Genomic DNA, 27380 nt, shown 5'->3' with positions numbered 1-27380 from the left:
CGGAGTCTATTCAAAGCTGCCTCTCTCTGCTGAAGTGTGGTCTTCAGAGCTGAGGGAAGAAAGCCTGGTGTGTGGTGGTGTTCTTCGAGCCTTGCCTGCCGCCTTGAAAACCTAATCAGAGCCACCCCCGGCCTCTCACTGGGCTCCTCTTTCAGGGATGGGCAAGTAAGTGAATTATGGAATTTTGGTGCCTGCGTCTGTGATTTTTGATTTGATGCGCTGTCGAAAATGAAGGCAGGGTGGATTCTGATGATGTCGTTCAACCAGGTTTTGTGTCTCCTGCAAGTATTTTTCTTGTTGGTGTCAGAAGAGAAGCAGGAGCCTTCTGTTTCATATCTTGGGGACTTCGTTTTTGTCTTGGTCATTTATTCCTTTAGCCTCTGTGCCGAGGGCTTCTCTCTCTCTCTCTCTCTCTCTCTTTCATACTCTTTCTTTGCAGAGATGTTTTAATGATTTGTGGAGTTATAGTATAATCGCGAGTTGCTAATCGTCAGTTGCTAGGGTAGAATAATTCATTGCTCTCTTTTTCAAAGGCAGTTTTCCCCACAAATAGCGATCTCTCTGGCCATCTCTCTTGTAAGAGCTGAGTTAGAAATGAAAAAGCGGGAGGTGTAGGAATTTCAGAGTAACTTTTGCTTTTGGTTTGCTTACGTGGCAACAGGGGAGCCTTTTTCAGAAGCATAATATATTTTACCTTTATTTTGTTTTAACGGAGAGGTCCACAGGGTTGTGTCTGCTGGGATTACTGGAATTACCGGTCACCTGTGTTGGAACAGGGATGTAGTCATCTGGACAAATGGAATTTGTTATGCATCCCTCATGAGGGTGTTTAAAATAGCATCCTCCGGCTCTTTGATCGAAGCCCATTGAGAGGAATTGTTGGAATTGGCCCACACCTCTATTGGGATTTTCACCATCAGACCCAGCCCTTAGTATTGTTCTGGGTAAGGCAGCACGGCTCTCTCTATATCCACCATATGTCTGGACAAGGCTGTATGTATCGTGTAACTGACTAACTTAGTAACATGTTCTGAGTGACCATCTGAAGTCCGGGAGGAGGAAAGTAAATAGTGAGTTTGAATCATACAAAATACATAGATGAGTCCAAAGGAGGAGACCTCTGAGAAGTCCTGTGACAATGGAGGTGAACCTGAAAGTCTTTCTCTGTGTTGGCTACAGCCAAGCATTTTTTTCCGTGGCTTTATACAGCTTGGCAGAATTGATCTTGATTCTGGATTTTGAAGGGGTAGAAAAAAAGAGTCAATTACACATTACCTTGGACTGAGATAATCTGACCAGTTCTGCTCATGAATTTCTTTAGTGACTTTTTTTTTTAATGAGACTGTACAGATTCGTTCTCTAAGTGATTATAATTAACAGCTACGTAAGACATGTCTGTGCTCTTCCATATGTGATAGCTCATGGTTCTCCTCTCCAGCCCAGTGAGGCAGGCATGAGTATCATTTCCCCATTTTTATAGTCGAGGATATCGAGGGTCGGGTGAAAAGTGACTCTGGAGGTCACATGGTGTGAAGTGCCGGACGTAAGCTGGGTTTTTAAAAGCCCATCATTGCATGCTCCCCTTCCCCCGGTCTCTCTGGTCATTCTTGAACTACTTCCATTGTAGAATAGGGGAATGAGCTCCGGACTGGGTGTCAGAGACCCCAATTCTGATTCTGACCCTGTCATCGCTAGCTCTGTGATGTCGAGCCATCACTGACGTCTTTGGATGTCATCTTCCCACAAGGAGAAGACGTCTTTGATGTCTTAAGTCTCTTTGCGCATTGAGAGTCTCTCTCCCAGGCCTTGCCCAGGGCTGGTATTAGTGCTGTAATGCACCCCATGTTGCAGAGAAGAGGGGAGGGAGAAAAGGTAGAACCGTCAGCATTCTTAGCCAGCTCTGCTTTGGTTTCCCCTGCCAAGCATGAAGACACCCAGGATCTCCTTAAGTGAGGAATATCTTGGGTCCTTAAGAGGCTACTCAGATTTCTGAGCTGGCATCTCTCAGTCTGTTCCTGAGAGAGGAGGAGGGACAAGAGGAGAGGAAGAGAGAGAAGCTTAAGCAGATTCCTCACCCAGCACGGAGCCCAATCACACGACCTTGAGCCAAAATCAAGAGTTGGACGCTTAACTACCTGAGCTACCCAGGTGCCCCATCAGCCTGTTCTTTTGTATCCATCAACAAAATTATTTGAGCCAAACTCTCTGTAGTTTCAGTCCAGGGAAGAGCACATGGCTTACATTCCCACCTGGTCCCTGAAGAAGTGATCACCTCCTTGCACGAGCCCATCTGTTACCGTATTCCCTTTTGAAACAGGGCAAAGTGTAAATAAATATTACTCTCTCCCTCTGTTAGGTGTTTCTGCTTATGGCAAGTCGTTGACAGATATCGTCCGGGACGGAGGAGTGGGAAGGCATTGTTTATTCTCCCTCCATAGTTAAATCTACCAGTTGTTTACAGATCAAATGAGAGAATTGTAAGATACTGAGATAAGGGTGATGATATCAGACTGACATTAAAAAGGGAAAAAAAAAATCTATAGCCGACAGCATCTACCGGTTCTGTTCTTATGTACAAGAAAGAATCGAGAAGTTGGAATGACCACCTCTCAGCCGGGAGGAAAGGGCAGCTCTCCTGGGTAAAGAGAGTTCACGTTCTTATACTAGTATTTTCATCCTTAAGTGACCAAGAACCTCATCCCTGAGCACGGTCTGCATTTGGGGAAGGTGTGCTCTGCCTGGTGCTTGGGTGTTCGGCACTCTCAGACCTCCTGGGTGGGACGTGGTTTTCTGCACGAGGAGATGAGGGCTGCACGTTCCCAGGCTCGCCCCCTGCTTCGGCTGCAGTATCTCTGTTCCCACTCTCACGCTGTGATTTCGACCTTAACGTTATCTTTGTGTCTCTCCCCATAGGCAGGAAGCGAAACCCTGGCCTTAAAATTCCAAAAGAAGCATTTGAACAACCTCAGCCCAGTTCCACGTAAGTTGGCAAGATTGTCGTCTTAATCCAAACACTTCCCTTTACAGATTTCCAGGGAAGGGGGAGGGGTTCATTTTTGGACTGATGAGCAATGCCTTGACTATGGGAATCACTGTTAGAAAGAAGAGGCCTTTGGAGAGGGGGAGCCATGTGCTTGCTGTTCTGAGACCTGAAATAATCGGGTCAGTCCGTCTGTCTTGAATGGGTAGCTTCGAACTCAGCCTCTTACATTCCTGGTTGGCAGAAAATTGAGTGTCACAAATGTGTTTGGCAGATGGGGTCCTGTGGTGTTCAGAGAGGTCCCTGGACCTGGATTTTTTTGCCTTTTCTGTATAGACTTGAGCAAATCAGCAAATCCCTGGGAGTACTACTACTATAAAACTGGAGTAGAGATGGAATGCTGGTATTTGGTAAGGACTCAGTGTCCCAACACCTCAATTCTGTCGCATATAAATAGAAAACAAAATGAGGTAAAGGAACCTTTTTTAGGACTTTGGTCCAAATCCCTAAGTGTACTCAGGTCCTGGTGAAGCAGGATACCATCTCCCTTAGTCTCCCTCTTATTTCTTTTACTCTCTGTGGGGTGGTGAGGGTACTTCTGTCCAGTTGGGGGTATGACCAAAGCATCTGCTTGGGAGGAATGGAAATTGCAAGGAAAAAGTCACCACACGAAGTTCTACAGAGGCAGCACAAGCATAGGGAAAGGCCATCCCCATGGAAGCTTGAGTTTGCAAGGCCGTTGGTCAGCTCTACAAAAGTGCCTCCCTTTCTAAAGGTTTTTGACCTTAAACGCGATCTGTCCTATCAGAAAGTGTACCTTCTAGTGATGGAATGTGCTAGTAAACATGATCACATCTACTGTAAGACTTTGTTGAGGCTGTTGGCCATTCCCTGCAGTGGTATGAACAAGCGTCCCACTCAGGAACCTCTAAATACAGAGCGAAAGTACATTCCTCCGGGTTCTGCTCTGTAGCTTGAGGGCTAAGCTCACCTTAGAGGGGTCCTTTCCTGAGGCTGTAGCAGGAGGTTCTTTCCATATCTGTTATCGAGATTGCTGGGTTTTTTTGTTTTTTGTTTTTTTTTGGACCTATCACCTATCAGCTCACTTTGTAGAGCTGACCAACGGCCTTGCAAACTCAATTCATAACATCTCCCCTCGATTGGTTTCTCAAGAGTTTAGACTCAAACATATTACTTCCCTGTACTCTCTGTAGAGGTCTCTCTGTGATATAGTTTTAAAACTTTTCAACTTGAAATTATTGTAGATTCACGGGAGATGACAAAGAAATGCGTAGGGAAGTCTCATGCACCCTTCCCCTAGGTTGTGTCCTCCCCTCCATGTTCACATCTTAACACAGCTGCAGCCCAATATCAAAACAGAGTGGCATTGGTACAAACCATTGGATGTATGCAGCTCTCACCTTCTAAGTACCCGTGTGTGTGTGTGTGTGTGTGTGTGTGTGTGTGTAGCTATATGCAATTTTATCACATGTGTAGCCTTAGGGAACCACTACCATAATCAAGATACTCAATTGTATCAATACCACAAGATTCTCTGATGTTATTCTCTTACAGTTGTACCCACCGCTAATCCCCAGCCCTAATCTCTAGCAACCACTCCCCTGTTCCCCATTTCCATCTTGTTGTCTCATGGTTGCTACATCAACCGAACCATTCACCTCCAATTGGAGACTCTGGCTTTTCCATGCAGAATAGTTCCCTTGAGTTCATTGAAGCTGCTGCATGTATCAGTAGTTCTTTCCTTGTTATTGCTGAATCCATTCCATGGTGTGGCTACACCAAAGTTTGTGGAACCCTTTTAGCCTTTGAAGGAGATACAGGTAGTTCCAGTTTGGGGCTGTTGTGATGAAAGCAAGTTCCTGAGTGAAATTAAGTCTTCATTTCCCTGGGACATGTGTCCAGTAGTGCAGTTGCTGGGTTATTCAGTAAACGCATTTTTGAAATAACTTCCAAGATATTTTCCAGAGTGGTTGTGCCATTTTACATTCTTACTGGCAATTTGAGAAGGGTCCAGTTTTTCTGCAGCCTTGCCAACATGAACACTATTTTCCTTTTCAGTCATCCTATTTTTTAAAAACTTATTTATTTGTGTGTGAGGGGGAGAAACTGCAAGTTGGGGAGAGGGGCAGAAGAAGAGGGAGTGGGAGAACCTTAAGCAGACGCCACACCTGGCTTGGAGCCCAGTGCAGGGCTTGATCTCACAACCCCGAGATCATAAGCTGAGCTGAAATTAAAGAGTCAGACACTTAACTGACTGAGCCACCCAGGCGCCCCATTAGCCATTCTGATGGATATATAATGCTGTATCATTACAGTTCTCATTCTTATTTCTGTAATGGCTCATCGCTGAATATTTTATTTTTTTTAATTTTTTTTCCAATTTATTTATTTTCAGAAAAACAGTATTCATTATTTTTTCAACACACCCAGTGCTCCATGCAAGCTGTGCCCTCTATAATACCCCCCACCTGGTACCCCCAACCTCCCACCCCCCGCCACTTCAAACCCCTCAGATTGTTTTTCAGAGTCCATAGTCTCTCATGGTTCACCTCCCCTTCCAATTTACCCAAAAGCACATACCCTCCCCAATGTCCATAACCCTACCCCCCTTCTCCCAACCCCCCTCCCCCCAGCAACCCACAGTTTGTTTCGTGAGATTAAGAGTCACTTATGGTTTGTCTCCCTCCCTATCCCATCTTGTTTCATGGATTCTTCTCCTACCCACTTAAGCCCCCAAGTTGCATCACCACTTCCTCATATCAGGGAGATCATATGATATTTGTCTTTATCCGCTTGACTTATTTCGCTAAGCATGATACGCTCTAGTTCCATCCATGTTGTCGCAAATGGCAAGATTTCGTTTCTTTTGATGGCTGCATAGTATTCATTGTGTATATATACCACATCTTCTTTATCCATTCATCTGTTGATGGACATCTAGGTTCTTTCCATAGTTTGGCTATTGTGGACATTGCTGCTATAAACATTCGGGTGCACGTGCCCCTTTGGATCACTACGTTTGTATCTTTAGGGTAAATTCCCAGTAGTGCAATTGCTGGGTCATAGGGCAGTTCTATTTTCAACATTTTGAGGAACCTCCATGCTGTTTTCCAGAGTGGTTGCACCAGCTTGCATTCCCACCAACAGTGTAGGAGGGTTCCCCTTTCTCCGCATCCTCGCCATCATCGCTGAATATTTTTAGGTGTTTATTTTCCATCCCTATATCTTTGATGGTGAAATGTCTGTGTACGTCTGCCTACTTCCTGATTAGATTACTTTTTTTAATGTTGAGTTTTGAGAGCTCTTTCTATATTCTAGACACAAGGAGTTTGTCAGGTATGTGATTCAAAACATTTTCTCCCAGTCTATAATTTGTCTCTTCATCCTTTTATTTTGATGAAATCCCATCTAGCAATTTTTCCTCTGATGGGTCATGGTATTGGTGACAATTTTAAGAACCCATTGCTTTATACTTTGTTCCTGTTTTTCAAAATAATTTTTGGCTAATTTAGGCCTTTCCCCTTCCCATATTAGTTTTAGAAACAGCTTGTTTATGTCTACAAGTGAACTTGCTGAGGTTTTGGTAGGAATTATGTATAACCTTTAGATCAATTTGGGGAGAACTGATGTCTTAACTACACCGAGTCTCCTAATCCATGAACCTGATAGATTTCTAGATTTTCTCTGATGTCTTTCATCAGTATTTTATAGTTTTTATCATATAAGCTCTCTACAGTAGGGTTTGTTAAAATTTATACCAAGTGTTTAATTGTGTAGGGAGCAGTTGTAAATGGTACTCCATTTTAAATTTTGATTTCTAACTGTTAAGGATCAGTATATAGAAATGCAGTAGATTTTTCTGTATTGTTCTTGTATCCTATGACCATACTGAATTCACTTAGTGGTTCCAGGGGCATTTTTGGAGATTCTCTGTGTGTGTGTGTGTGTGTGTGTGTGTGTATTTGTAAAGTCTTTATAGAGTTTTCTATGTAGACAATCATGCTACCTACAAATTGAGACAGTTTTCTTTCTTCCTGTATTTTTTCTGTATTCCTGTATTTTAAACTGTATTTTTTTTAAAAATTTCTTTTTTGTTTTCATTTTTTTTCTTTATTTCAGTGGTAGGAATGTCCAGTTCCATGTAAGATAAGATTGGTGAGCACCAGCAACCTTGCTTTGTTGTTAGAGGGAAAGAGTTCAATCTTCTACCATTAAGCATGATGTTAGGTTTTTGTAGACTGAGGCCTGAAAAAGTTTCTCTCTAGTTGTAGGGTACTGAGTGTTTTTATTGTTAATGCGTGTCGAATTTTGTTAAGTGCTTTTTTGTGCATCACTTGACAGGATCGTAGGTTTTTCTTCTTTGTACTGTTGATATGGATTACACTGTGATTGACTTTTGAATATTAAACTAGCTTTGCGTACCCCAAATAAATTCCACTTGGTAGTGGTACTGTTTTTAAAAAAATACATTGTTGGATTCAATCTGTTGAAGTTTTTTGAGGATTTTTTTTTTTTTTTTGAGGATTTTTGTGTCTATGTTCGTGAGATATGTTGGTCTGTAGTGGGTTGTTTTAGGTTTTTCTTTTCTTTTCTTTCTTTTTTTTTTTTTTAAGTGTGTTCTGATATTTTCTCGTTTTGACATTAGGTAATATTGGCCTCATAAAATGAATTGGTAAGAGTTTCTTCTTCTTCTTTTTTTCTTTTTTTTCCGGTAGGCACATGATATCTGTATTAATTCTTTTTAAAAAAATGTTTGCTAAAATTCTCCAGTGAAACAAAATGAGCCAATATATTTCTTATTTTTTTTTCTGGGACTTTTACAATACAGAATTAATTTCTGTAATAGTTATAGGGCTATTCAGATAACCTATTTCTTTAAGCTTGGGTAGTTTCTGATTTTCAAGGAATTGGTTCATTCCTTCTAAGTTGTTGAATTTATAAGAGTAACATTGTTTATAGTATTTCCCATTATTCTTCGAATGGCTACAGGACATGTTGTGATATCCTATTTTTTCCTGAGACTGGTAATCTGTGCCTTCTCTTGTAATCTGTGTCAGTCTTGGTGGACGTTTATCAATATTATTGATATTTTAAAACATTTTATGTATGTATGTATGTATTAATTTAGGGAGTGCATGTGTGAGAGGGGGAAGGGCGGGGAGAGGAGAGAGAAGTGCTCTGCTGAGCACAGAGCCACGTTTTGGGCTCGATTTCAGACCCTGAGCTCAAGACCTGAGTCGAAATCCAGAGTTGGATGTTCAACCAATAAAGCCCCCCAGATGCCCTTTATTTTGGGCTACATTCTCACGTCCTCCTCCCACTTGTCTTACATTCTTTCCTTTTAAACTTTTAACCCTCATTTCCTTCTAATTTATATTTTCTGTATTTTATGAAAGCCATCATAAATCCTACCTTCAGATAAACAAATGAGTAAAAACCTACACAATGATAAACCTAGTTTCTGTGCTGTCTTTCCCTCATGTGGCAGAATGAACTTGAAATTGTATTTTCTTTTTCACTCTGTAAAGCCAAGAGCATCACTTTATTGTTGTAGAGCAGACCACTTTAGCTCATGGGGAGCCTTATTAGCAGGAGTAGTATTTTAATACCGATGCTTATATTCGTAGACCTAAAGAAGTAGCTTCCACATTTTGTGTTTTTCTTGGCAATTTTTTGGGTTTGGCTTGGTGACTCGTACCATTTATACCCTGCCTTCTTCTGCTGTATGACACAAAAATAAATATCCTGGGACAGAGCACCATTCTTCCTGGTTCTGTGTGTGGTCCCTCTGCTGGAGCTCTTTCTCTGAGTAACTGATGCCAGGGTGTCTTGGCTCAGGTTTCTGAGCTGTCCCCATACTTGATTGGCAGCAGCTAATTCTGAACTGATTCCATGCTCATGAATACTATTCTAGTTAACCCTCCCCAGAAGCTCAGGAGGCAGTTACTGTTACTCTTACTTAATAAATGAGAGAATGGACCTGTACAAGGTCAGGTGATCAGAGCAGTCAAGCAGCACCTCATGGGTAAGAGTTCCGGCTCCGGCTAGAATGCCTAGGTTCGCGTTTGGGATCTAAACGTCACTAGTTGAATTCCTTAGGCGAATTCTCTAACCCTCCTAAGCCGTAGTTTTCCCTTCTGAAAAATGGGAATAAATAATGATGTGGTTGCTGGGAAGAGTAGGCGTCATCATCCGTATTAAGTGTCTAGCCCAGTGCCTGTCCCATTGTACCTTCTCCAGGAAGGTTGCTCCAAGTGTTGTTGCTGTTATTATTACTAATCCACTTAATAATTATTCATGATGCCTATTATATAGCAGAAGAGCTGGCATACGAAGTCAGGGCTCTCCGACTGTCAGGGATATGCTCGTAGGCACACGTCAGACAGGTCGAGGGTGTGATCAAACCGTCTGTGGCTGTTAAAACAAGAGGCAAGTTCACTGGCTGTGGCTAGTAAAACATCACTTCAGCAGTTGAGATGATATAATTGTGAGGCTCTGCGTTCTAATCTTGCCAGGTCTTTGAATGACTTTAAGTTATTTAGTCTTTTTCTTTGTGAACTCTTCTCATTAAGATAGAGTTGTGTAAGTTAAGGAAAATACTTCATAGAAAGGGTCTGGCACAGTCTCTGGCCCAAGTAGATTCTTAATAAATATTATCAAACAGATGAACAATGGTTGTCATAATAACCAGTAAACTGATTACTTATTACTTAGAATTATAAATAAATAATTATTATAATAAGCTAAAACTCGTTGTTCATATAAAAGCAAATAGTATGCATGGAGCACTAGGTGTGGTTCATAAACAATGAATGCTGGAACACTGAAAAGAAATAAAGTAAAATAAAATAAAATAAAATGGGAAAAACAAAAAGCTAATACTAGGTGCGCTGGCTTAGGTCATGATCTCAGGGTCTGCTCTGCAAGGAGCCTGCTTCAGCTTCTCTCTCCCTCTGCCTCCTTTCCCCACTCGTGCGGCCTCTCTCTCTCTCTCTCAAAAACAGACAAACCAACAAACAAACAAAAACAAAAAAAATCTAATACTAGGTGGCCTTTGGAGCACCTTTGACCTTCCAGGGAAGGGATTTCGTAATAACCTTGTTTCTTTCCCCAGAGGACTAAAATATTGAATAAGCAACAGAGAACTTATACCCACAGTTCAACCTGCTGCAGAGACTCAGTGCTCCAGGAAAACTAACATGCCCAGCCCTGGACGGAACACACAATGTCAGCGAAACTAATACGAGCTGTCAGCCTTGACCCCATCATTTGATGCTTTTGGCAGATCCTGATGAGCCCAGGGGCCTCAGGCTTGGGTGCGTCGATTGTTTTCATTAGAGGGGGGTGGGTGTTGGGAGTAGGGTCCTTAGATTCAATCAGACTTGGACTGAATGATGGCCTTACCACTTGGGAGCAAGGTAGTTCAACTCTGGGCCAGACAGTTTCTCATCTGGACCATGGGAATAATGATACTCATGAGAGAGAGAGTGTGTGTGTGTTTAAAGAATTAAATGAGATATATAGGTAAATCTTTGCACTCAGTTCAGCCTCTATTCCTTTCACTTTAGGTCAAGACTGAGATTCAAGTGGCATGAGTTTTATTTTCAGCTCTGTTGAGCTGGATAGCTTTAGCAAATTCTGGGCTTTTCTGGGATCCATTTTTCTCTTTCTGGAAAATGGCATGACCCCTCTCCTATTAGGTAGAGGCATATACCGCAAGGTTAGTACAACGTTGGAGTTCAGCAGACTTTTTTTACAAAGGCCAGCTAATAAATATTTCAGGTTTACCTGGAGCCCAGTGGGCCCTATCGGATGGTCTTCATAGTTTGTTTTCCTACAACTTTTTAAACTTGAAAACATTCATTCTTAGCTGGGCCAAAGGCTGTAATTTGCAAAGCCATGTCTGAGTACTGGACTACCAGAGCTGGAAGCAGTCTTACCCAATGCCCTCCTTGGATGGCAAGAAAATGGAGGTAGCCCCCCAAAACTAGTAACCTTCCTGTTGCTTCCTCCTTTTTCAAAGGAAGAGTACAGAACAACTGCAAGAGATTTTTAAATTTTTTTTCCAATTTATTCATTTTCAGAAAAACAGTATTCATTATTTTTTCACCACACCCAGTGCTCCATGCAAGCCGTGCCCTCTATAATACCCACCCCCTGGTACCCCAACCTCCCACCCCCCCGCCACTTCAAACCCCTCAGATTGTTTTTCAGAGTCCATAGTCTCTCATGGTTCACCTCCCCTTCCAATTTACCCAAAAGCACATACCCTCCCCGATGTCCGAGATTTTTAAATTTATAATAGTCACACTTTTCAAGTAATAGTTGTCTTTCATTCAAAGTTCCATTGCAGTTAACACAAATCATCGATGATGAAAGAAAAATCGTTCTGGAAATGTTAAGAATGGGAAATCAGATTTTTAGAAATGTAATCTTCTGGAAAGTATTTCTGAAGAAAAATCCCCTTCTCACTCATACACACAAGACATATAAAAACATCACTGGAGTGTACTGGGGTGTGCGTGTGTGTTTTCTTCTGTATCTATCCCTGCCAGTTCCTGGTTTTAAGTTAGTCTAGAAAAACTTTATTTTAGGTATTCTGTGCTTTTTAAAGGGATCTTGAGGTATGGGAAGGCTTGCCATTAAAACCTTAAATATATGTTTGTGTTTATATGCCCATTTTTTCCTTATTGCTTTATTTAGTTAGTTTTAGCAGAAGGGGCAGAATTATAACACAGTAGGCCTGGGGAAATTGCCAAGGGCTGAGATTCTTTTCTCCCTTCCTATCTTCTTGCCTTCCTTCCATTTTCCTTTGGATGTTTCTAGAGACAGTTCTGCATGGAATGTCCTCTTAGGGAGACCTGGGTCTCTTTGGTCACTTTCGATTCTGGCATTCCTGGGATTCTTTGTGTGTGTGTGTGTGTGTGTGTGTGTGTGGTGATACTTTTGGTGCCTTTATTTCAAGAAAATGCTTCTTGAAGCTCTTGGTTGGTTGCATGGCCAGACCAAGCATCTTTCTCTTGGGTGGGTTGGTATCCACCCAGGTGGTATTGAAGTAGTAGAAATAAATGCACATGAGGGGACTGTATGCTTTCTCTATGGAGACACAAGATCAGCCTACCTCCAGCTGCTGAGATGACCCCCGGATAGTGTGTGTGCTGTGTCTGGAAGAAATGTCACAACTGTCTTAGTCTGATAGCAGGAAGTATTCTGACCTGAAAATGAGGAGATCTGGGTTAATTGTGATCTTGGGAAATCCCATCACCTCTCTGGGCCTTTTTCCGTCTATGAATATGGGGACTAGAGAGATTTGGAATTATTACGGTTTATGAATTTTGTGAGTTAACATAACCGTATGCTAATTATTAGGTTTTTTTAAAACAATTTTGGGAAAATGTGGTGGAATAATTGGGCACATTGTTGCCAATGAAAGAAAAAAAGTTTGGGACTTACTAGAATAGTATAATTATTTACATAATTCTTTACACCTAGCTCATATTTATTGGATATTTCCTGCATGCAAGCCATTGTGCTAAGCCCATTTTACTTGGACTATCTCAGGATATACTAATATCCTCATGTTAAAGAAGAAAAAGAAGCTCAAAGAGATTAAGTCATTTATTCATTTTGTTTTTTGTGTTTTTTTTGAAGATTTATTTATTTTAGAGAGACAACATGAGAGCGAGCACAGGGTAGAGGTGGGTAGGAAGAGACAGAGGGAAAAGGAGAGAATCTTAAGCAGATTCCCCGCTGAGCACAGAACCCAACTTGGGGTTGGATCCTACAACCTCGAGATCATGACCAGAGCCAAAAATCAAGAGCCAGATGCTCAACAAACTGAGCCACCCAGGCACCCCGGAGATTAAGACATTTAAACCCAAATATATTTTATTCCAAATCCTACATTATTAACACTTTTACTGATGAACTTCCAACTTAACCCTAAGGAAAACTCTCTCTAGTCATATATGATTTGGGAAGGCATAGTTGACTAAATACGTCACGTTTTTTCTCTTCCCGCCTTTTCTTTCTTAGGCCACCTCGAGACTTGGACTCTAAAGCTTGCATTTCTATTGGAAATCAGGTAAGAAAAAAATATCACGTTGCCAGTTAATATCTTGACCATTTCCTAGGTATGCTTTCTGACTGGCCATTGGAAAATCTATTTTCCATAGCATGCTGTCAGGCGATGGGTCACAAAGTTTGAGTTTAACAGAAGCGGTGGGTGGCTTTCTGGCTGTTTTGGATGCCTTATTGAAATCAGGCTAGTGTCGCCCTGATAGAAGATATTTGAGGAGAGTAGATGACTTGCTTTGGGATGAATTCCTTAAAGTCCAAGGGTAGATCTAATTGCCATCAGTCAGCAAATGGATTAAATGTATGAGAAAGGGGGCAGGGCTAAGAATCCACAGTGTAGATCACTCAAAGTGAGTCTGGAACCGAGTTGAAGCTGGATGTCTGTACTGCCTGTGATGAGCAGGTGGCATACTCCACCAGTCTGAACATCTCCTGGTGCTTCCTGCTGGCAGTGGCTCCTTGGATAAAGCTTCTAGATCAGAAGCTTCTGGGCCAGAAATAACCCTTAGAATGTTGGGGGAAGCCAGAGAGGGGACAAGGTAGTATATGTCCTTAAATTTTTTTCTTGACTCTTATATTATTACTCTTCTCTCTTGCAGAACTTTGAGGTGAAGGCAGATGACCTGGAGCCCATAATGGAGCTGGGGCGGGGTGCGTACGGGGTGGTGGAGAAGATGCGACACGTGCCCAGCGGGCAGATCATGGCAGTGAAGGTAGAGTTGACGCTCCCCAAACATGTTCTGTCTGTGGTATATACGTTCATCCATCTCAACCGCAAATCAGTTCTTTCTGTAGAAGCAAAACAATCAGCAATGGGGTCAAACAAAGAAGATTTTCTGTAGGGAACAATATTTCCCTCCGAATGTCTGGAAAATCCTTTGTTGGTATGAGTTGCATTTACTGGTCGTTTTTTTGTTTTGTTTTGTTTTTTTAACTGATAAATCCGCCCCCATCCTTTTAACTTTTTATGGAACCACATGTCCTCACACTTAAAAGAATTATCAGTACTTCTTTAATGTCATGGAATACCAGCTCCAAAATAAATTACCTTGATTATTGATTGTCACTTTTTTTTCTTTTTCTTTTTTTTTTTTGCTGGTTGGTTGTTGAAGTCAAAATCCAAATAAAAGTTCACATACTGCATTTGGTTGTTATGTTGCAAACATCTCTTTCATTCTAATATTCTGTTGCTTTTAAAGAATGGTCCCCAAAAATCAGGAAATGAGAACTGAGGGAGAAAATTTTGTCCATTTGTGGGAAAGGGAGGGCAAAGGCATCTTGAGTGACTGCATTGTTTTTGAGCTGGAAAAAGAAAATTGGAATCATTGCATATTTCTTGAGTGAAATATTTCTTTGGGGACCCACCTTCTGTACATGTGTTCATGGATTTGGCCCATTGTTAGGGACGTGGATGGTCAGATGACTTGGACCCCTTTGTTTTTGGAGAATGGAGATATATTTCCGTTGCCTTGTAGATTTTGTAATGTGTTCTTCTGCAGACTTTTTGCTAATTAGGCCAAAATTATAAAAGCCTGTATAGTCTTTTTAGTATGATATTTTGTTTATTTTTTATTATATATTTATTTAATTATATTATATTATAGTATAGTATATTTTTACTGTCATTTAATGACAAAATTGTCTTTCTTTAAGACTACATTTGCTGGTGTGACAGGTGTATTTCCCCTTGGAAGCCCTGGGATAGGAACAAACAGTCTCTCCATTTCTGCTTGATTCCATCCATTTCCGAGAGCTCTGTCCATTCTTCTTTAGTTGCTACTTAGTCCAAATATTCTTATTTCTTCCCAAAGAGGGGCTTTTAGTTTTTTTTTTTGTGGGATCCCGAGTCAGCCACAAAGTTACGAATACTCTGGTCTCTGTACCAAATGGCCACAACACAATAGAGAAGGCTGTTTTTGTGACTTGGAAGGAAATGCACTTGCCAACATTTGCCCATCTTCTGAAATATAGTATCAGTTGGCTTCTTGCCAGGGATATTTCAGGAAATCTACTGAAAGTCTTCCTTATTTCTCATTTGGTACAAATAGCTAATCACTAGGGTAAATACTTGAAAGGTCGTTGCTAGAACTTGTGCTGTGAGTTTTGTGGTATTTTTGGGACGGGACTCCTCAAGGTCCCTGCCTTATTAACTGACTCATCCTCAGGGCAGTAACCATCTGTCTTTCCGTGCATTCCCATTCAGCGGATCCGGGCCACAGTAAACAGCCAAGAGCAGAAGAGGCTACTGATGGATCTGGATATTTCCATGAGGACAGTGGACTGTCCTTTTACGGTCACCTTTTATGGCGCACTCTTCCGGGAGGTATGTGATCCTTCAATTCAACATCTGAGGAGAACAGAGACTTAAAAAGGAGTTTCTCTAATCCCGTAAAGGTGATGCACCCTCCTGGCACTCTTTCTCATTGGACGTGTCTTCTCTAGAGAGATTTCTGCTCCGGTGGTCATGACATGCCTTAACGCAAAGTTGGCTTGAAATGATAGCCTTTCCAAGTGTGGGGAGCCCTTTTGAAGACACCGAGGCTCCCTTTCTCCTTTTTGATTTGGTTTATTTTGGCATGGTTCTCTCTATCAATTGTCTGTAGGCTAATTTAGGTAGATTACTTAAAATCTGAAATATTATGGTCTAGTGGCCAAATGATAAGCTTCGTTTACCCTGTTTATGTACCCCCAGAGGTTTCCAAGGATCTCTTTGCTTTACCCCTGCTTTCCCTTTCCCATGATGTGGATTATGATGCTTCGAACAGCTATTGGATGAACTATTGCCAATGTTCCAGGTGGGAGGTCAAACATGGAGTAGGCCTGTAGACCTAATCCCTAGAAGACAGGAACCATCAAGTCCTGGCTTTCTGGGAATCTGTTGCTTCTGACTATTGGTACTGATGTATTTATTTATAATGTTTTTAAAAAATTTGAGTTGACACACAATGTCCCATTAGTTGCAGGTCGTACAACGTAGGGATTCAACTTCTGTTTGCATTATGGGTGGTCACCGCAAGTGTAGCGACCGCCTTCACCATATAACTCTATTATATCATTGACCATATTCCTTCTACTGTGCCTTTTATTCTACTAACTTCTTCATTCCATGGCTGTAGTGACCCTCAGTGTTTAGACTCTCTTTATCAAGGAGTGGGGGATCCCACGCAGGCTCTGCTTGGCTGTCTGCTAGTTGGCTCTCGGGAAATGAACTTACTTGTCTGTAAATTCCTTTGAGACCTTGAAGGGAAATTGTACATTTCCTCCAAAAACTCGAGTAAGAGAACAGTTCTTCATGACAGGTGTTAACTGTTTCCCCTTCTTTTTCTCTTCTGTCCTCTCTAACAATCTCTGAACCAATTCATCTCCAGGGTGATGTTTGGATCTGCATGGAGCTCATGGATACGTCGCTAGATAAATTCTACAAACAAGTGATTGATAAAGGCCAAACAATTCCAGAGGACATCTTAGGGAAAATAGCAGTTTCTGTGAGTACATCATGAACCCTACTACAAGGAGCGTGTGAGAAGTCTAGACCCAATGTGTCTCTCATTCCCTACTGTGAGCATATACTAGCGGGACTAGAGCTGCCCTCTAGCACATGTCTTCTGGATGCAGAAGTGCCTCTGTGGACAAAAAAATGAGTGCTTTTCTTTCTGGGCTCTTTGTAGAATATTCTACCACTGACTTGGTCTGGTAAACTCTCCGTTAAAATACCTGTAAGCTGTGCCTCCCTTTGCTATGACCACATTCCTGGTGTCTACATTCTGATCTTAGTTTTTTCTGATTTTCATTCGTGGATTTTTAAATGTTTTCTTAAGGCTAATAAGGCATAGAAAGAAGCAGGAGAAAAGGAAATGGAAAGAAAGATTGCCCTCTTAATGGCTGTTGAGACTCAGGAGGGTGGAGAGAAAAAAAGTGCTGGAGGCCAAAAGAAACACCAGCTAGATGAGTGGGACACCCTTTCTACTGTGAGATCCGGTCCTCTGTGGTGGGTGGAGGTCAAGGAGTGTAGCTTCCTGTGTATTTTCCTGGATAGGCCTCCGCTGTTGGAGAAAATACCTTACCTGGTGATGTTAAGCGAGAGATAATAAGCCTTAACATTCAGTTTCTTTCCGGTGATGGCGAAAACTCTATCTTGTGTTTCTCCTGCAGATTGTAAAAGCGTTAGAACACTTACACAGTAAGCTGTCTGTCATTCATCGAGGTAAGCTGGCATGGAGTTGCTTTGGCTCTTCCTTTTATAACATCCATTTCTTTTACCCAGACTTTTCTTCCCCCATGGTGGAAGAGGAAATGAGTCAGGCCATAGAACTGGAGGGTTTTCCTTCCCAGAGGAATAGCAGATCATATAAGTAGCTGCTTTTTCTCTTATCTGAGGACACAAGAAGCCGTGGTCTTTTTATTGCACCTAAATTGAATATAAAATACATGTTGCCAAGCACAGCTCTGGGATTACCCCACTGAGAATTTTAGAGAATGGGATAAAAATGCCTGTTGTATTGACCATGGCCTAGGAGATTCTTAGAAAAGCAGATTCATGGGTCCCCAGACCCCCAGAATCTCCATCTTTAAAAAGATCACCAGGTAATTTTTGTATGCCTGAAAGTATGAAAAGTTCTGGTATAAAGTACTGCTTTTTCAGACAGGAGGAGGCAGGATAAAATGAAAAAAAAAATTTATAGATTTATCTCTTCTTCCTTTACCTCCTCTGGTTTCCTTCCTATTGGCCTGTCATCTTTCTGTCCGTCCATCCATCCATCATCCATCCATATATCCATTCTTCCATGTTAACATCCATCCATCCATCCATCCATTCATCTCTCCATCCATTTCTCACTTGTAATCAGTTTCCCACCACTTATACATCACTATAATAGGTGCCTTGAGAGGTATATGAAAACAAAACACATTCTTTTTTTTCTTTTAAAGATTTTATTTATTTGACAGAGATCACAAGTAGGCAGAGAGGCAGGCAGAGAGAGAGAGAGAGAGAGGGAGGGAAGCAGGCTCCCCACCGAGCAGAGAGCCCGATGCAGGGCTTGATCCTAGGACCCTGGGATCATGACCTGAGCTGAAGGCAGAGGCTTTAACCCATCGAGCCACTCAGGCGCCCCAACAAAACACATTCTTATTAAAATTCCATATAGGGATTCTGGATGGGGAAATAAGACCGATGTATGACAAATACATGGAAAAAATCAACCACATTACCAAGGTGAAATTACCAAGAAGAGCTCTAGGTAGATTCTAAAGCAAGGGAATAATTAGCACTGGGTGACTATAGTCAAGGAAAACTTCTTAGAAGTTGCTCACTCAACCAAGTCTGAAGAAGAGTTAGTGGAAAGATTGGACAGCTGGTGAGGTAGTGAGATTTGGTAATTCTCACGCTGTCTGAGTCAGCCTCAAAGTGATGTAGAATGTTCCACTTGGAGTGCCTGTTATTACCGTTATTGCTGGGATTATTATCATTAATTGTTATTATTAGAAATTGGAAAAATAGGGAGGATGACAAGGAAGAGAAGAAAGTAGGAAAGAGGGGTACCTGAGTGGCTCAGTGGGTTAAACCTCTGCCTTCGGCTCCTGTCATGATCTGAGGGTCCTGGGATCGAGCCCCGCATTGGGCTCTCTGCTCAGCGGGGAGCCTGCTTCCTTTCCCCCTCTCTCTGCCTGCCTCTTTGCCTACTTGTGATCTCTGTCTGTCAAATTTAAAAAAAAGAAAAAAAAAAAGAAAAAGAAAGTGGGAAAGAATCCAGGTGTGAAGAAGCATGTAGATTACCCCCCATGGGAAACTTAATTTTTTGTATTTATTTCAAAATTTGGAAATATTTCATTTGTATTAAAAATACATACATAAAGTATAAAAATAACATAATGTGCACGACCACCATTCAGTTTAAGGGAAAACGTTATAAAGGATTATTTTTAGTGTTTTTTGAATAACTTACTCTGCTGATTACATGTCCTTTGTGAAATACCCTCAAGAGGGAAGAAGGTTAACTATAATAATTTTGAAGTCCGTTATCCAGAGGTAACAGTGATTCTCTATGTGGGGGCATGCTTTGTGGTCTGGAATCTCTGAATTCCTGATGAGTTCCGCTGTGTGACCTCAGACACACACCTCTTGCAGATGCGTCCATTGAAACAGGTTGCCTTGGGGTGCCTGGGTGGCTCAGTGGGTTAAAGCCTCTGCTTTCGGCTCAGGTCATGGTCCTGGGATCGAGCCCCACATCGGGCTCTCTGCTCAGCAGGGAGCCTGCTTCCTCCTCTCTCTCTCTCTGCCTGCCTCTCTGCTTATTTGTGATCTCTGTCTGTCAAATAAATAAATACAATCTTTAAAAAAAAAAAAAAAAAGAAACAGGTTGCCTTAATCAGATTGATGGATGGTGGGACTGTATTCTGCCTTATTGTTCCACAATCTGTTTACTCCCACACTTAAACTGTGCAATAGGTCACGATGAGCTGGGCTTAAAAATATATATATATTTTGTTGTCCTAAGAACACTTAAGATGAGACTGCTCTCGTGGCAGATTTTAAGTATGCAAGGCAATATTACTCATCATAAGGTCCATGGAGTACGGCGGATTTCTAGAATGTACTCATTTTGTGTCATCGTGTCTATGCCCAGGGAATGGGGCATTTGATTCAGTAATAATGTTTTAAGTTTTGACTACTCATATGGGGCCAAAGCAGATGATAAATAGAGGAGACAGCCTTGATGATGGAGTCATACACCTACAAGAAGGAGGAGCCATGAATAGGAAACCAAGTTGGAAGCAGGGGAAAGAGGAAAGAGAAGTGAGCGGGAGGTGGGGATGTCAGGCCCCCTAGTGGTGGACACGGGAATCTTCAGAGCAGGCTGGGATCACTGGCTCCTTGTTCTTCTTGCTTTCAGACGTCAAACCTTCCAATGTGCTGATCAACGCTCTTGGCCAAGTAAAGATGTGCGATTTTGGAATCAGTGGCTACCTTGTAGACTCTGTCGCCAAAACTATTGACGCAGGATGTAAACCGTACATGGCCGTAAGTACGGCAGTGGAGTGGGGGGGCATCTGGGAACGCAGCTGCCCGCAAACCCCGCCAGGAAATAGGAAATGGATGGCCACAGAGGGAGGGTGGAAATGTGCTTACGGTGCAAGAAATAGCCTGCATCTTATTATTTTTTTTTTTTCTTAAGTCTTTTCTGTCTGAAATCCTTAGTCACTTGCTTCAAACATACTATTTTTTTTGAAATTTGAGTAAAAGAGGTCTATTACTTGAAAAAAAAAAAAAGAAAAGAAAAAGAAACGTAAGTAATAGAAACAGCCCACACAAATTTTTCACCTTGTGTCTCAGGGGAGTGTGTTATCCTGCTTGTTGGGGAATGAACAGAATTTAAATGACCCAAACAAGTCAGTTAGGATGGTCCTAAAGGATGGTCATGACTGGGAAGATTTGCTGCCATTGGCTGAGACCTTGGGACCCCCCCTTTAACATTAAGGGACTTCTGTATTCTGATTTGAAATAGTTTTGCATTTGGGATTGAGAACACTCCCCCTGGTGTTGAGCAAATCTCTGACAGTAGCCCGGTGACTTTGGCAGATTCTGACTATTGAGTTCTGGACTGTTGGTGTTCTTAACAAGAAAAATTCTAGACTGGCAAAGGAGCTTTGTGCTGTGTATCCTCTTTCTTCTGAAGGCAAAATTGAAATGAGTTTTTTTTTTTTAAATTACTTTTGAGTCATGAGGGACTTTGATCCATTCTTGTCTCCAAGAAAAGACTCCTTTAGAATGAGGAAAATCCCACGGAGGCGTCGATATTTATTGTAGTGAGTGAGTCTTCTTGGCCTGGGAGGCTTATGTTAACAGGCTTAAAACAACTCACTTGGCAGCTGGTGACATCCCCGCCCCCGGAGACTTTACCAAGCTAAGATCGTCCTCTTATTTGTCTTTTTCTGTCTCCTTTGCAGCCTGAAAGGATAAACCCAGAGCTCAATCAGAAGGGATACAGTGTAAAGTCTGACATTTGGAGTCTGGGCATCACAATGGTAACGTGTGATGATCATTCCGGACTGTGAGGTTCTGGGCGGGAAGCTGAAATGGGGTGGGTTTTGCGAACAAAAGGTCAAACGCCCTAAGGGTGGGTCCTGAGTATCCTCTACTGCTGGACGGGGCAAGAGGTTTTGCGTGACGATTGTCTACGGGAAGGTGTGGTGGAAAGGCTGCGCGAGGATTGGGCAAACCCAGTCTTTCTCTTCATTCCTCCCTAACTGGGCGTCGGCCCTCGAGTAAACCGATGCAGTCGAAGGACTGTCTTATTATCCTCCTCTGTAGGATGAATCCTGCCTATAGTTCCTGATAGTTTACCTTATAGTTTAAAATTCAGTTATTCTCATCTAGGCGTTAAGTTGAAGCTACTCCAGGAATGCACATGTGTGTAGACCCTGACCAAGCTGTGGTCCAGGACAGAGGCTGTGTTTCCCAGAATATGGTTCTGGTAGACATCCTGGCCACCGAAAGGCATAGTAACAAACAAGATAATTTCCTGAGGCACAATCCTACAGTCATCCTTTGTAACTTGGGTGATGGTACATTTTCAGCGGATCACCAAGGCCTGGAATTACCCACTGTGGTCCTGGCTCCTTCCCAGGCACGGCAGCTGATTAAATCCCGTGGGTTATTTCACATCCCTGCCCAGAATACACGTGATGATCTTGTAACGGCAAAGTGGCCTTACTCAGATCCAAAAAAAGATCAGTCATTTGGTCCCTGTGTTTTTTGGTTGTTGTTGTGTTTTTTCCCCCATTCCAGTGAGTGGCCTGCAGATGGCAGCAGATACACAGCTCTGGAAAAATCTTAGGGCGAGACTAACTTTTCAGACTGAGCATGGGAACACCTGGTTACTTTACATCCGGAAGCTGCCTGCTGCTGGCTTACAATTTTATTAAGTGTCACGTGACTTTCGGTGAAGACCCAGTTATAAATAGTCTTCAGTGGCTGCCTCCAGTAAGATAAAAATCCCTGGCAGTAGGAATGGGGGAAACGTAGAGAACATATTGTTAGTTTATTTGTCCCCATATTTTACTTGAACTTCACCTCTGTGATTGCCGCGGATTCTTCTGGAACAGCAGAGCACCACGGGTGCCCTAAAGTGGCTCTGTCTCAGCGGTTGTCCCCTTGTTTTTTTTCCTCCCCTCTAGATCGAGTTGGCTATCCTTCGGTTTCCCTACGACTCTTGGGGAACTCCCTTCCAGCAGCTCAAACAGGTGGTAGAGGAGCCCTCGCCACAGCTCCCGGCGGACAGATTCTCGGAAGAGTTTGTTGACTTTACCTCACAGTGGTAAGAGAGCCTGGCTGCCAAGAGCCAGTGGGAAGGAAGGAGAGGAGTTCTCATGAACTTCCTTCGTTGGTCTTAATCCATTACACATGCATTCATTCCAGAAGCATTTATGGAGTGTGCCCTCCATGCCGGAGAGACAGAGGTGCCTTTATCCCAGTCCCTGCCCTCAGTGAACTCAGAGTCAAGTAGGGGAGTCTCTTCAGCCCGTGATGTTGGTACCATATGGTGATCCGGGGAGGGAGCTTTGCACAGGGTATTTGGGGAATGCAGAAGAAAGGCATTAGAATGGAGTTTCTGGGGGAGAGACATTCTGTGCTGAACATCCTTGGAGGTATTTTTCCAAGCGATCAGGGAAGTAATGAAGGGAAAGATATTCCAGGCAGAAAAAAGATCATGCTTCATGTCGCAAGAGCGAGAAACTCCTTTATGAGAGCTTTAAACTGTTTTGGCATTGATTGGAGCACGGAGACAACAGTTAGGGCAGGGGAGTAGGTACGAAGGTCTTGTGTTTTGTAGGCTGCCTCCTGTACAACCCTTGTTAGCTGTGGGAACCCTTGCCCGTGAGGGTGCGATGGACAGTGCTGGGGGTCTGAGGAGGGAATCTAAGGAAAGTCAGAGTAGAAAAATGGAAGGAGTCATGCTAACAGCGTAGACTTTGCTTTTGTGGAAATTGTCAGGGGAATCGAGGAACTTAGGAGAGGGCAAGCACGCTGACCACACCGCCTGGTATAACCCGATACTAAGGACCATCCCAAGTGTTCCTGGAAGACAACACCACAAGGAAAGCACAAAATGACGCTCGTTTACATGGGTGCCCAGCAGAAGCAGACGGCGCCAAGCCCTGCTGTCACCCCGGGAGGGGAGCCATCATGGCCGCCCCCTGCTGAGGAAATGGCCCCTCTGAGGGCCATCTGACGGCACAGGTCCTCAAGGTTATCATTTCTTGGCCTCTGTGCTCTTTGGAAGAAGTGTCCTGAATGCAGCTTTTATTGGGAAACATGATGAGACCAAGCAACTGTCTGTTGTTTGTGAAATGAAGGCCTCTTGGAATTTTCGTTAGCGCTGGTCCCCGGGGTCACCCCTGGTATTTTGTTCTGATGATGCATGAGGCTGGCCTACTGTTGGTTGTTTTTGTTTTTAATTTTTGGCCAAATGGCGAGAGAGAGAGAGGGGCTGGAGCCGTGGGCTGGAGTACAGTGCGTTGTTGGGCGCCTCTGACGGGCACTACTTCTGGGCTACTGAGGTGGGTCCTCCCCTCTGCTTTCCTTGGACAGATATGCTGGATGAGGTAGGACCCTGGTCCAGCTGAGTTGGGCTCATGGTTTTGCCCTCTGGGTTCAAGAACTTGTTTTTATTGTGTATTTGTTTCCCCCCGGCCTTTTTCTTTTCATTTTCCTTATCCTCAAGTGTTTAAAGGTCACAGAGGAAAAGGGATGAGTCATCTTGGAGAGTTCAGACCAGTAGTTCTGAAGAGGAGTGGTAAAGGGGAAAGATCTCCTCTAGGGAAGTCTTGTTAAACTCTCTTCCTGGTAACCTTTCTCCTGCCTGTTCCCATCTCCCCAGGATTCTGGTTGGGTACTTCGGGGAACTGGGTAAGAAGGAAGCTGGTGTGAAAAGCTTGAGAAAGTGCAGCTGCCTGTTGAGAATTGCTAGTTTACTGCAACTGTGGTCCACGCTGGCTGTTGGTTTCCAGACCTTGAGAGAACTTTCCAAATGTGTTGTCGCTTAGGCCACACCCTCAGAATTCTGACGTCATGCATCTGGGGAGGGTCCCCAATATCAGTATTTTTCAAAGGTTTTCACATCGTTCTACTATGCAGCTGGGGCGAGAACCCCTGATTTTGCCCTGTGGTCTGTGGACCCGATATCAACGGCTTCCTTTTCAAAACCGATTTTTCTTGTATAATTTGTTTTTGAAAAATGGTGCAATTACTTTTTTTGTTCACCAGTGTATTTTCCCTCTTACTTAGAATTTCTCCCAAAGATTCAGAGCATTAAAGCTTTTTAGGGATATTTAGAAAATGAAAACCTTGAGAAATAATGCTAATTTTAGTGTCCACACACGTACGTACACAGACAATCCAGAATGACCTGTGCCCATGCTGAGCCCTCCCAAACACTGCTGGTACCTGCAGCGACCTCCAGCCCCTCTCGTCTGCTGTCAATTTTTGTCCCAGCTCTGAGGTTCATTAATTTAAAAACTTTGAGCCATAGATATTTTCTAGTGTTCCTGAAGCTGTTCCTTGCTATTAATTCCGTTTCATTTTACTCAAATTCATGTCAGCCAGTCTAGCTTGCTTAAGGGGTTTACTGCCCCCTGCCCCAACACACACACACATACACACATTAATAGAAACAAAACTCAAAACATCTCAACTTTGAAGTTTTACAAGAATAATTATTCAAACTTTCAGTCTACTTCCTGTAGAGTCTGACATTTCAGAGTCTCAATTGTGTAAAATGGTGAGTCGTTTTTGTTGGTGGGACAATTGGAAAGAATAAGAGAAGCATTTTTTTTAAAGCTTTTATTTATTTATTTGACAGATGGAGATCACAAGTAGGCAGAGAGGCAGGCAGAGAGTGGGGGGAAGCAGGCTCCCTGCTGAGCAGAGCCCGATGTGGGCTGGATCCCAGGACTGAGATTGTGACCTGAGCTGACGGCAGAGGCTTTAACCCACTGACCCACTGAGGTGTCCCTAAGAGAAGCATTAATTCTGGATTTACCAGCATTCTTAATGATCCTCTTTTGGATTTTTTTTTTTTTTAAATACAGGCTCTCCTCTTTAAGACAGCAGACCAATAATAGCTTTTTGTCTCTATAAAGTACCACTAGATATATTTTTGGTACCCCCCTTAGTATGAACTCTGTTTTGACATCCACTGAGTTGGAAATGTTGTCTAAGGCTTCAAAAACACAGTGCGGATTTTTTAAAAAAGATTTTTGTACTAGCTTATAGGTACACACGTGCTTCCAGGAGCAATGTCGTTATTTTGCTCGTTTTATTACTGACGGTTTTAAATTTGATCTGGAGCTGAGCGGATGGAAAGGAGGCTCAGATGACTACCTAAGAACACCCTCTTCTATTTCTTGATGAAGCAATGGATCTCTTTTATAGCTGTTCCTCCGTTTTCCCCTGTCTACGGCCGGATTTGAGATACCTGTTCGGGAGTGGATGCTTTTTGGAGGGATCTCCGTGTGTTTTTCGTGTTTCCATGGCATAGTCAGGCTCTGATCCTTCAAGATTTCTCGGAAAACCCCTGTTTTTGTGGTTAAGTGGGGGAAGGGGAATACAGATTTGGAAAGTGAAAGGTGAATCCCAAATTTTGAGATAGATGCATCCTGGTGGTTTTATCTCCTACCCCTGTCGTTGGGCTGAGTGTGGAGCCAGAAGAGAAAGGTGGTATCACCCACAGCCTCGGTCCTCTGTCCGAACACGTGTGAGCTTTCCCGGGAGGCGTGCTAACTCAGCGTTTGATGACCACTCCCCACCCCCACCACCCCCCGCAGTGCTGCTTCACACTGTACCACCTCATCCAGGGAGTCTATCTGGCTTTTGGTCTCCTCTAATCACTGCATGTGAGTTGACAGTAATCCCGGTCGGCTGGGGGAGTAGAAAGCACTAAACTAGCAGGCTCTCACGCTCCTACCCAAAGTTACCTCTAGAACAGAGCCCCAGCTGATGTGTTGTTTTTTTTTTTTTTAAATATTTTATTTATTTATTTGACAGAGACACCGCGAGAAGGAAACACAGTGAGAAAGGGAACACAAGCAGCAGAGGGAGAGGGAGAAGCAGGCTCCCTGCTGAGCAGAGAGCCCAATGTGGGGCTCGATCCCAGGACCCTGGGATCATGACCTGAGCTGAAGGCAGATGCTTAATGACTGAGCCACCGGGGAGCCCCTGATGTGTTCTTTTGTCCTAGGATCAGAGAGACATCATCCTGGGGGTGGGGGTGGCGTAGGGGAGAGAGAGAAGGGGGGCCGGAGGTAGGAGAGGAAAGAAAGTTGAGGCATTTATGCTTTATGGACTTAAAAGGAAAAACCAGTGATGTTCTACCAATCCTTCCTTTCTGTACTTATTTTGAAATATGACTATGGAATGACGTTTCCTCCTCTTGCCCCCCCCCCACACACATGGTCTTCTTATCCTAGGGGTGTATTTTTTTTTTTTTTTAGATTTTATTTATTTATTTACAGACAGAGATCACCAGTAGGCAGAGAGGCAGGCAGAGAGATAGAGGAGAAAGCAGGCTTCTGGCTGAGCAGAGAGCCCGATGTGGGGCTCAATCCCAGGACCGGGGATCATGACCCGAGCCAAAGGCAGAGGCTTTAACCCACTGAGTCACCCAGGCGCCCCTATCCTAGGGGTTTTAAAGCGTTCCTAGAGTACGTAACGCTGTCCTTTCAAGGCCTTGTTTTGGGATTCATAGTTGAGAAGTCTCATAGAAAAGCCTTATATTCTAGTCTCACCGAAGGTGAACAAATAAAAGGAAAAAGCCGAATCGTGACAGGCTTATACTTCTCTCCGGAACCCCTTCCTGTAGGTGCGCAGGCTTGGTGACTGAAGGAAGTTTCTGGAAAGCCAACTACGGAGTGCCCAAACAGCACGACTTCTTTTTTGCTTTTCCTCCAGGCTTATTTGAGAGGCTCAGTGCCCGGCTGACCAGCCTGATGGCACCTCGGAGTGTGTTGGAGGTCGCCCCAGACGTTGAGACTGACTCAGAAGAACTAGCATGACACAGGCACAATCAAATACAGTTCTTGACTTGTTCAGGAAGAAAGAGTAAACAGAGGCACTGGATATTTATTTAGCTTGTGATAAATGTATGGTCTTGAGAGGCATAATGTTTTTTTTTGTTTTTTTTTTTTCCTGTGGACATACCAAATAGACCTTCTTGGAAACCATCAGGGGGAATTCAAATAGGCAGAAATCCTCTGGTCAGCACAAACTCCAAGCTAGCAATTCTCAAGGCAGCGTGAAGCCGTT

At 43.0% G+C, this 27380-nt stretch overlaps 1 protein-coding gene across 4 annotated transcripts in view; it reads left to right on the top strand.

Annotated features, from left to right (window-relative positions):
* The window catches only part of MAP2K6 (mitogen-activated protein kinase kinase 6), a 146143-nt gene that overhangs the window by 98880 nt on the left and 19883 nt on the right, over nt 1–27380 (top strand). For all 4 annotated transcript variants that reach the window (XM_044247542.1, XM_044247543.1, XM_044247541.1 and 1 more), the window contains exons 2-10: nt 2914–2980; nt 13037–13085; nt 13678–13791; nt 15282–15401; nt 16447–16563; nt 17231–17282; nt 19972–20099; nt 21026–21103; nt 22256–22395. In XM_044247542.1, coding sequence (XP_044103477.1) covers nt 2914–2980; nt 13037–13085; nt 13678–13791; nt 15282–15401; nt 16447–16563; nt 17231–17282; nt 19972–20099; nt 21026–21103; nt 22256–22395 — 865 coding nt within the window. The remainder of the gene's footprint in view (nt 1–2913; nt 2981–13036; nt 13086–13677; nt 13792–15281; nt 15402–16446; nt 16564–17230; nt 17283–19971; nt 20100–21025; nt 21104–22255; nt 22396–27380) is intronic.

Source organism: Neovison vison, chromosome 5 (assembly GCF_020171115.1).
Source record: "Neovison vison isolate M4711 chromosome 5, ASM_NN_V1, whole genome shotgun sequence".
NCBI lineage: Eukaryota > Metazoa > Chordata > Mammalia > Carnivora > Mustelidae > Neogale > Neogale vison.
This window is presented reverse-complemented; position numbering and strand designations above follow the sequence as displayed.